At 44.3% G+C, this 10,367-nt stretch overlaps 1 protein-coding gene across 1 annotated transcript in view; it reads left to right on the forward strand.

Moving 5' to 3' along the window:
* Nucleotides 1–1,306: 1,306 nt before the first annotated feature.
* The window catches only part of Kntc1 (kinetochore associated 1), a 74,043-nt gene continuing 64,982 nt past the window's right edge, over nucleotides 1,307–10,367 (forward strand). The window contains exons 1-6 of the mRNA XM_021222668.2: nucleotides 1,307–1,385; nucleotides 4,465–4,587; nucleotides 5,584–5,757; nucleotides 7,591–7,711; nucleotides 9,174–9,289; nucleotides 9,762–9,840. Of these exons, the coding sequence (XP_021078327.1) occupies nucleotides 5,629–5,757; nucleotides 7,591–7,711; nucleotides 9,174–9,289; nucleotides 9,762–9,840 (445 nt within the window). The 5' untranslated portion in view covers nucleotides 1,307–1,385; nucleotides 4,465–4,587; nucleotides 5,584–5,628. The remainder of the gene's footprint in view (nucleotides 1,386–4,464; nucleotides 4,588–5,583; nucleotides 5,758–7,590; nucleotides 7,712–9,173; nucleotides 9,290–9,761; nucleotides 9,841–10,367) is intronic.

Below are 10,367 nucleotides of genomic sequence, written 5' to 3' on the forward strand. Positions count from 1 at the left end.
GGGATAATAAGCTGATGCACACGGTTAGATATGTTCTTTCCTTCCTATTTCAACACCCCTGAAAGCAATTAGGATCACAGCCTCACTCTGCTTTGTCCAGATTGTTCTTAGGATCTTCTTGCTTATATGATTCTTGTGATAACTTGGCAGAGTTACCAGAACACTGAAGGGACCTTGGTCAGCCACAGTTCAGACATATTCAAAACCCTGACCTACCTTAGCCGTCTCCTGAGCAGCATCAAGAATCCTCCCGGCACACGAGAAAACCCAGCACGGATCTGCAAGGACTTGCTCAGCTGTCAGTACAAGGTTTCAGATGGTAAGTCCTTCCTGTCAGACTCCCAAGTCTAACTTCGTCATTCCAAAACATTCGGGATCTGTAATGCATTCACTTCAGATCTTTGTCATCTTGATAAACCATCAGCAAAACCCATCAGAATTCCATCAGCACTGAAATTGTCTTTGAGGCAGGTATACTTGTGAAAAGACTCACCCCTGGGCTTTGTTCACACTTTGTATTTGCAAAAGTGTGCATCATAGTTAAAATCAAAATAGGGAAGTGTAATGTTAGGGGCGATAGACAAGAACCCACCATAGGCCTTGCTAATTCAAAACCATCAAAGTTCACAACAATTTTTATATCATATTCCACAGCCCTCCCTACAAATGTCATTTGACAGACTTTAAGTACACCCCAACTAGAATCGGCAAATATCAAACTAGAGTGGCTTATCACCCTTAGAAGGTTCTCGTCCCTTCAAGCACATTGGTCAGGAGTATAAAAGTGGGTTTAGAGAACATTGTTAAGAAAATGTTTTAAATCCAGCAGATCGGTCACCACTTAAGTAAGAGAAACACTAACTGTCAAAAATTATTTCGGGCTGGTGAAATGGCTCAGTGGGTAAGAGCACTGACTGCTCTTCCAAAGGTCCTGAGTTCAAATCCCAGCAACCACATGGTGGCTCACAACCATCNAAAAAAAAAAAAAAAAGGGGATGAGGCCTGGCCAGGCGCGCAGCTTGCTGGGAGAAAAAGTGGGTGGCGATAAGAGTTTCTATAACAACGCGTTTCGAGGCGGTGATTGGTTCGTCTCTCGAAGGGCGTGGCGTGAAGCCTAGGAAGTGGGTGGGGCCAAGACTGGGTCCCAGACTGGGTTCTCCTTCTCGGGGAATTCCATTTCGACTAGGGCGGGGCGGTTGCCTCGCGTTCAACTTTGAGCCAAGTTTGGCCCGCTCGGGCCTCCGTAGAAGGGGTTGGGCGCGGTAGTCTCCCGCCAATTCAAAGCCGTGGCCGGGAAGCGAAAATGAGCCGGGGCCGTTGGGGCCGTCGGGAAGCCGTGTGAGACACTTGCGAATTCTCTTTTTTAATTCTGTCAGCTGCTGCAGGTGAGACGGCAACCTTGCCGCTCGAGGGGAGGGAGCGGGGGGCCGCGTCAGGTGGAACCGGCAGGGGGCTTCAGTCCGTCTCGGTGTTGTATCGATCTCTAGATGATGGCGGGAGAAAAGAAATTAAGAGAGGATTCTAGACAGCAGGCCTTCTGAGCTTTCGTGGGTATAGCTTCATCGACAGGGTTTCATCTGGTTCATGATCTTGTATTGGCTCGTCTGTTTTCTTCCCGCAGTCGGTGATGTCAAAATCTCTGTGCCTATCACCCGTTTGCTCTCTCTCTTGCACGAGATAGAAAAACGTAATCTTCAACCGGGCAGTGGTGGCGCACGCCTTTAATCCCAGCACTTGGGAGGCAGAGGCAGGCGGATTTCTGAGTTCGAGGCCGGCCTGGTCTACAGAGTGAGTTGCAGGACAGCCAGGGCTACACAGAGAAACCCTGTCACCAAAAACCAAAACCAAAACAAAACTATAAACCTCAGGGCTGGGAATGTTAAGCCAGTAGGTAGAGTGCTTGTCTAGCCTGTGGCCTGGGATCAGACTCACAGGATTTTGTCCCGTCGCTGCCTCCGGAGTACTAGGTGACACCACTGCCTTAGGCCAGACTGGCTCAGAACTCAGAGATCCACCTGCCTCTGCCTCTGCCTCCTGAGTGCTGGGATTAAAGTAGTTCTTAGCGGGAGCTCTTTTCCTTTATTCATTACATTCCTAGCCCAAATGTTATCTGCTTCCAGATAGCATATTAACGGACAATTCAAATAAACAGAGTCCCAGGAACCATGAAAACTCAGAAGAAGCAGGATGTGATGACTCTTGACTGAAACCCCAGGAGTCTGGAGCTGAGGTGGAACGAGCCTAAGTTCAAGACCTTTAGTTCCACAGGGAGAGGCTGACTCAAAAGAAAAAGTTATTAAAAACAAAACAAACAACCCTTCAAGCCAGGCAGAAAAGTCACACACCTTTAATCCCAGCAGAGATGGTGGCATTCTTGGGTGGCAGAGGCAGAAGGATCTCTGAGTTTGTGGTCAGCCTGGTCCATACAGTGAGTTCCAGGACATCCAGGGCTACACACAAAACCCTTTCAAAACAGCCTTAGTTTTAGCTAACTCCGACATTCCCCTCCCACTCTGTGTGTGTGGACAGGATCTTGCTATACAAGCCTGGACCAGACCAAGGTTCCCCAAATTTGAAATTATCCTTCTGTCTTTGCCTTTGGCATGCTGAGATTATGGGTGTTTGCCACTATGCTTGTCTACATTACTCTCATACATGTATACTTATATTTTCTTTACATGTATTGTGTGTATACATTCTTGTAGGTCAGAGGATAACTTTTATGCAGTTCGTTCTTTCTTCAACTATGTTGCTTCTTTTTTTAATTTTTAAATTTTGTGTTTTGAGTTTCTTTGTGTAGTCTTAGCTTTGTAGACCAGGCTGGCCTCAAACTCAAAGAGATCTGCCAGCCTCTGCATGCTGAGTGCTGGGATTTAAAGGTGTGCACCACCACACCTGCCAACCATGTGGATTCTAATTTTTTTTTTTTTTTTGATTTTCTTGAGACAGGGTTTTTCTGTATAGTCCTGGCTGTCCTGGAACTCACTCTGTAGACCAGGCTGGCCTCGAACTCAGAAATCTGCCTGCCTCTGCCTCCCAAGTGCTGGGATTAAAGGCGTGTGCCACCACACCCGGCTTCCATGTGGATTCTTAATGAAATTCAGATTGCCAGTCATTATTGGTATTAAACTTCACCCCCATAACAACCATCTTGCCAGCCCTATATTAATACTTTAAAGATTAAAGTTGGGGCTGGAGAGACAGCTCAGCGGTTAAGAGCACTGTCTGCTCTTCCAGCATATGAGGGCTCAATTCCCAGCACCCACAGGGTGACTCACAACTGTCTGTGACTCCAGTTCCAGGGGGATCTGATGCCCTTACACAGACATGCATGCAGGCAAAACACCAGTGTACATTAAAAGAAAAAAAATAGAAAATTGTAGCCTCCAACGGCCGCAGGTTTCTGGGTTTCTGAAAGGAAAGCTGGGAGTGGATGGGAAGGTGGCAAGAGAACTAACGAGCCAAGACACAGTTCTCTGATCAAGGCCCAGTGTTTAAGGAGCAAAGCTCAAAACTGTTCTTTTGCACACTGTGGTGTTGTTCTTGAACTTCTTGGCCTCCCGTCTCCATCTCCTGAGTGTTGGGGTCACAGGCTTGTGATACTGTGCAGTCTTTATAATGTCTCAGAGATGAACATGCACGCTAGACAAGTACATTCCTCTCCACTTTGTGTTTTGAGCCAGAATTTCTCCACTATGCAGCTTTGGCTATCCTGCACTATATATAGCAGCTTGGCCTTAAAGAGACCCACCTGCCTCCCCACTCACTGGGTTTAAAGACAAGCACTGCCACGTGCAGCTTCTCCTTTGAAAAAGGTTCTCTTCTATCCCAGGCTGGTTTAGAACTCAGTATGTAGTATATGAAGGCCAGCCTTCAGCCTTGTGACCCTCTTGCCTCCACCTTTATTTTATTGGTAGAACTCAAACCCAAGATCTCCAGTGTGGTGAGCTCATACTTCCACTGAGCTGTACCCTCAGCTCCTTTCACAGACTGTTTTTAAAAGGAAGATTTTACATTTATTTGTGTCTGTGTCTTTTTTTTTTTTTTTTTTTTTTTTTTGGTTTTTCTCTGTGTAGCCCTGGCTGTCCTGGAACTCATTCTGTATACCAGGCTGGCCAAGAACTCAGAAATCCTCCTGCCTCTGCCTCCCGAGTGCTGGGATTAAAGGCGTGCGCCACCACGCCCGGCCTGTGTGTCTTTAGATGCATGAGCCTATGGAGTCAGAAGAGGTCATCGGGTCACCTGGAATTGGAGTTATGCACAGTTGGGTGCTGGGAACTGAAGTCTGGTCCTATCAGAGCAGCAAGCACTTTTAACCACTGAGCCATCTGTGGCTCCTCCCTTTCCTTCAGATGTTGACGTTATCCAGAGTCACCTTAGTATTTTAGTCCCACTCTCTTCACAGATGATATGAGTTATATTGTTAATGAGACTGTTAAAAAACAAATTTCTTCTGTGTTTCAGGTGTAGTTTTTGATGAAGGAAGAAACCAACTCATGACACGTTGAAGCCTGGATAGAGCACTTGTCTGCCAAGCACAAAACCTTGGGGCCCAACCCAGCAGCACAGTACAAACAGAAACCTAAAGTACCCCTTGTTTGTTTGTTTGTTTTTTTGAGACAAAGTTTCACTTTGTAATCCTGTCTGTTTTGGAACTTACTAGATAGACCAAGCTGGCCTCAAGTGCACAGAATTATGCCAAAGTCTCATTTGAGGTAGTCTCAGATAGTTCAGGCTGGCCTCTGATCCAGATGACGTTAGGCTTCTGATCTGTGTACCATCACAACTGGTTTATGCAGTGCTGGGGGTTGAACCAAGGTTTCCTGCACACTGGGCAAGCACTCTACCAACAGAGCTACCCCCCCCCAAAAAAAAAACAACCCAAAGTTTATTCATATATTTATTTATTTACTTACTTAGAGAATAGTATTGCAATATTAATGAGCTTTGAAATAGGGTCATGACTTCTGAAAGATCATGGTTCTTCTCTTAGAACTCCTCAGTTCTTACTCAGTTTTTCTTATTCTCTTTGTTCTTCTTTTAATTATTTATTATTATTATTATTATTATTATTATTATTATTATTTTGTAGTTTTTTGAGATAGGGTTTCTCTGACTAGTCCTGGCTGGCCTGGAACTCAAGAGATCCACTTGCCTCTGCCTTTGTCTCTCGAGTTCTGGGATTAAAGGCACGTGCCACTCCCAAATACGTGTTTATCCTGAGGTAACCCAGTCTGATTTTAGAACCTGGATTTATGCTGATTAACGGTTTCTATCGAATGAAAACTTTGGATAATTTAGATGTTGAGGCCATGAAGTAGTACAAGATCCAGGGTGTGTTGATAAGATCAGACTGACTTGTGTGTAAGACAATTCAATGTTCTCTGGTGATAATCATAATATATGTCTGTTTGTTTCACTGAGCTAAAACGTGTGACTACCCCAGATACAGCATTCAAGACAAAGTTATGTTTTTTAATTTATTAGAACTAAGTTTTGGGGTTTTTTTCTTTGAGTAGACTTTATTTCCCAAAGAACTAAATTCTATGCACAAAAACAATTTGGTCTGTTGTTCCAGGACAGATAGTGAGTGGTCCCTTCCTTCCTCTGAAAGACAATCTTAGAAACATGTGGAACAATATTGAGCTGCTAACAAACGATGACACCGGAAGTGGATGCCTGAGTGTTGGCTCAAGAAAAGAAAACGTGACTGCATTGTACCAGGCAGACTTGCTTGCGAAGGTCTCCTCTGAGAAGGTAATGGTTTGATATTGACTGGAATCCAGGTTCAGTCCCAGACTGTAGGAGATTGGCATCCCCATCACCCGGGTCATCTTAGGCGCAGTGTTTCCAAAGATGATCCCTTCCTGATGCCTTGATGTCCAGTATTGGATATAAACTGAATTGGACCGGCTAGGTTGTGTCTATAATCCAGTATCTGGCGGGTATAGCAGGTGGATGACTAGGAGTTAAGAGTCCAGGGCCAGCCTCAGTCATTTAATGAGTCCAGGCCAATTAAGGCCACATTGACCAGCCACTGTCTCAAAACTAAAACAAAAACACCACCACAGGGAGATAGTATATAAGTTGATATAAAGAATTACCTCCTTGAAACTTTGTCACAAAAAACCCGAAAAAATAAACAAAGGAAAAAAAAGAAGAATTAACTGCTGTCTGTTTGGGACGTAAGACATTCCCAGGAGAGTTGAACATTGGGGTTCTCTCATGTGGTGGATTGCCTAATACTGCTGGCATTTAAATGTTAATTTGAGTCCCCCAAAATTGTTTGTATGAGAGAACTGGCATGAAGGAGGGACCCTGTCATCCCCCCTCCCATCAGATAGTTTTGATTGGTGAATAAAAATGCCACCAGCCAATAACTAGAAAGGACAGACAGATGGGGTTCTTTGGAATTTCCCAGGCTTGGGAATGAGAGGGAGGAGAGGAGAGAGATATCCACCCTTCCAGGAGAGGTGGGGAGGAGCCAGGAGAGTGTAGCCCAGAGGAGAGGTGGATTAACTGTATGGAGGTCAGGAAGTGACCCAGCTACTGCACTGCTTAAGGAAGGCATATCAAAATATAAAGATTGTGTGTGGATTTTTCTTTCTTTCTTTCTTTTCTTTTCTTTTTTTTTTTTTAATGGTTTTTCGAGACAGGGTTTCTCTGTGTAGCCCTGGCTGTCCTGGAACTCACTCTGTAGACCAGGCTGGCCTCGAACTCAGAAATCCGCCTGCCTCTGCCTCCCGAGCGCTGGGATTAAAGGCATGCGCCACCATGCCCAGCGTGTGTGGGTTTTTCATTCAGGAACATACACCCTGGAGGTGGGTAGCAAACAAGCCAGGACTTAGTAGTTAAATATTACTTCAACACCCTCCCTGACCAAGGCTGTCCCTTCTTTACAGAGGGATGTGCTCTTGTGTCTGGTCGTTAGAGTCCTGTGTTTCCAAGTTCTCCGTCTATTTCCCAAAATTTGATAATAGTGACTTACCCGGGTTTACAGAGGTAGCAAGGAGAGTTTATTCAAAGCAAAGTGATGAAAAAGACTAGAATGTACTGCGAGAAAGGTTACTCAAGCCGGGCAGTGGGGGCGCACGCCCTTAATCCCAGCATGCGGGAGGCAGAGGCTGGCAGATTTCTGAGTTTGAGGCCAGCCTGGTCTACAAAGTGAGTTCCAGGGCAGCCTGGGCAAAACAGAAAAACCCTGACTGGAAAAACCAAAAAAAAAAAAAAGAAAAAAAGAAAGGTAGGTTACTCAAGGCCTCTCTTGTTTTCTTGTTTGGGGCTTCCTTTTATGGGCTTCAAGAGGAAGAATTTGGTTGCTAAGCGGTGTATAGGCAGTTCTCAATTTTGGGTGACAGAATAGGTTGTATAATCATTTTTATCCTTTTTAATGATTCATCTGATTTTAATCATGTGTGTCGCAGGATATTTCATCATGTGTTTGGTATGTAAAATACACATCTTCGTTCCTTGTCCTGGGATCTGAAACCAAACATGTGCCACCACACCTGGCCTTATGACAATACTATTGAGGATCATGAAGCTTATCTGAAATCATTTTACTTTTGGTCATACTTTCTGTTCCCACAGACCTCACTGAGTCCGAAGATCCAAGCATGCAGCTTAAGCAGTGGATTTATAATCGTTGTAGACCAGTCAGTGATATTGCTTGACAGTATATGCAGATCACTCCAGTTGTTTCTTATATTCGGTAAGTCTGATAGTGAAATACCCAAGAGTCAGTGAGGATTGATACTGATTTCGATGAGCCCTGTTTTCTTTAATCCGTTTTTTTATAAGAATTGGTTTGTGGTCCTGCACACCTTTAAGCCCAGCACTTGGGAGGCAGAGGCAGGCGGATCTCTGATTTTGAGTCTAGCTTGGTTCACAGTGAGTTCCAGAGAAACTCTGTCTTAAAACACTGGGAAATAAAGGAATAATCTCAAGAAAATCATCAGTACTTATTGGGTAGTGATGGTTCAAAGGGTGCTGAGATAAAACCTTGTTCGGAATTTTTAAGGGGACCATGAATATATTTAATTTTTTTGTTTTTTGTAGTTTTTATTCAAACAACCTTTCCTCCCAGTTACATATTTGAATCCTAATGTTTGAGCTCATTTGTGTTCAAGTTCCTAATGTACGTGTTTCGTGTTTGTGCGTGTGAAGAGGATAAGTTGCCAAGTTCCTATTAGTTCTAGGATAGATCACAGTGTAATAATCTTTCAGAATACATGTGTAAAATAATTGTTTGAGTTAACATGGATTTAATAAAGAATTTGGTTGTGTGAAATCCCAGCACTTTGGAAGTTGAGGCTGGAGAAATGGGAGTTAGAGACTAGCCTAAAATACATACCAAGGTCCGTGGTCAGCCTAGGTTATATAGTAATACCGTACCTGTAAAAACATTCTTTAAAGAGCTGGAGAGATGGCTCAACTGTTATGACCACTGGCTACTCTTGCAGAAGGCCTGGGTGGGGTTTCCATCACTCAGGAACTCATAATTTCAGTTTCAGGGATCTGATGCCCTCCACAGACACAGACAAAACATTTAGGCAAAACACACATAAAATAAGTGTATCTTTTAAAAAAAGAGTCACAGTTTTTTTCTCCCTGAGCCAGGGTTTCTCTGTAGTCCCACCTGTCCAGGAGCTCGCTCTGTAGACAAGGCTGACCACAAACTCACAGAGATCCTCTGCCTACCAGGACTGCCTCAAGAGTCACAATTTAAAAATCAAAATCTAAATGATTTTTAAGTGACAGGTCAGTGATGATGCTGAAATGAAGTGGAAATACTTTGAAAACTTTCCCGTCTTGCTGTTTTGTTGTTGGTGATTTTTTGTTCTAGGCAAGCTCATTTTATTTAACCCAGGCTGCCTTTAAACTTGTGGGCTTTCTCAAGCCATCAATCCCAGCTACGGGGAGGTGGAGGCAGGTAGATCTCTGAGTTTGAGGCCAGCCTGGTCTACATAGGGAGTTTCAGAACAGCTGGGACTACACAGAGAAACCCTTTCAATCCTCCTGTCTGCTGCCCATATGTTGGGGTTATGGGCATACACCGCCAAGTCCCGGCATAGGTTGGTATAAGTTACTTTTTTTTGGTGTGAAAATGTGCACTTTTTCAATCAAAATTAAGGATTATGAAAGTCACTTGTAACTTGGATTTGAAATTTCAGATACTGACGTGGATGTGGTCGGCCTGTGTCAGGAAGGCAAGTTTCTCTTTGTGGGGGAGAGAAGCGGCAACTTCCACTTGATCTACGTCACATCGAAGCAAACGCTGTTCACCAAGGTAAGGCGCTGCTTCCTTTTTAGACAGCAAGTCCGGCGAGCATGCACTTAGCCTGCGTTGTAATATTAAAAAAAAAAAAAAATCTGTTAGGTTGAATTTAAGAATCAGACTGCAAAAACATACGGAGTCAATTCGAAAGGGAGACACTGTGCATGCTTGTCCGCAGTTTTCCACTGTCTAGCGGAAGTGCTTAGGTACCGCAGTTCTCAATCTGTGGGCCTCAGACCCCTCGGGTTGCTATCAGCTCTCCTGTGTATCAGACAGTTCATACCCAAGTCAGGGTTACAGCTACGAAGTAGCAATGAAATATCACCACAGCCAGTGGGACTGTTTGAAAGGGTCGCAGCTTTAGGAAGGCTGTGTGGTCTGTTGGTGCTGACACTAATCACCAAGTCGGGTATAGACAGCAGACTCCCCACTTGCTGGTGTCTGTCTCAGTTCATCTTGCAATCTGCGGTTTGTTTGCAATTAGGCTTTTGTGGAGAAAGCTTTGGACGAGGGTCAGCGAACTTACCGGAACCTCATTATTGAGAAAGATGGTTCAAACGAAGGTAAGCTGCTTTGATCTTTTTTTTTGATAAACTGTAAATTAATTGCTGTGCTACCTAAATCATGGTAAATTATCTGTAAATAAAGCTAATGTAAGAAAGAATTTTGTTAGCTTGTTTCCATTTGGAGATTACCTTGAAATCCACTCAATACACCATGCTGCCCTTAAAGAGGTCTACCAACCTCTGCCTCAAAAAGGGGGGATTGGGGAGGACTACTTTCCTTCTCACTAGTAGGGGTCAGAGGACCACTTGTGGGACGTAATTCTCTCTTTGTACCATGTGGGTCTCAGGCAGTCGAGTTCAGCGACCTGCATCATTACCTGCCGACCCATCTCCCCAGCCCCAGTGAGAGATTTTAGAGCAGTTCCCATGGTGAGAGATTTTAGAGCAGCTCCCATGGTAAGAGATTTTAGAGCAGCTCCCACGGTGAGAGATTTTAGAGCAGTCCCCATGGTGAGAGATTTTAGAGCAGCTCCCATNGTGAGAGATTTTAGAGCAGTTCCCATGGTGAGATATTTTAGAGCAGT

Source organism: Mus pahari, chromosome 23 (assembly GCF_900095145.1).
Source record: "Mus pahari chromosome 23, PAHARI_EIJ_v1.1, whole genome shotgun sequence".
Classification (NCBI taxonomy): Eukaryota; Metazoa; Chordata; class Mammalia; order Rodentia; family Muridae; genus Mus; species Mus pahari.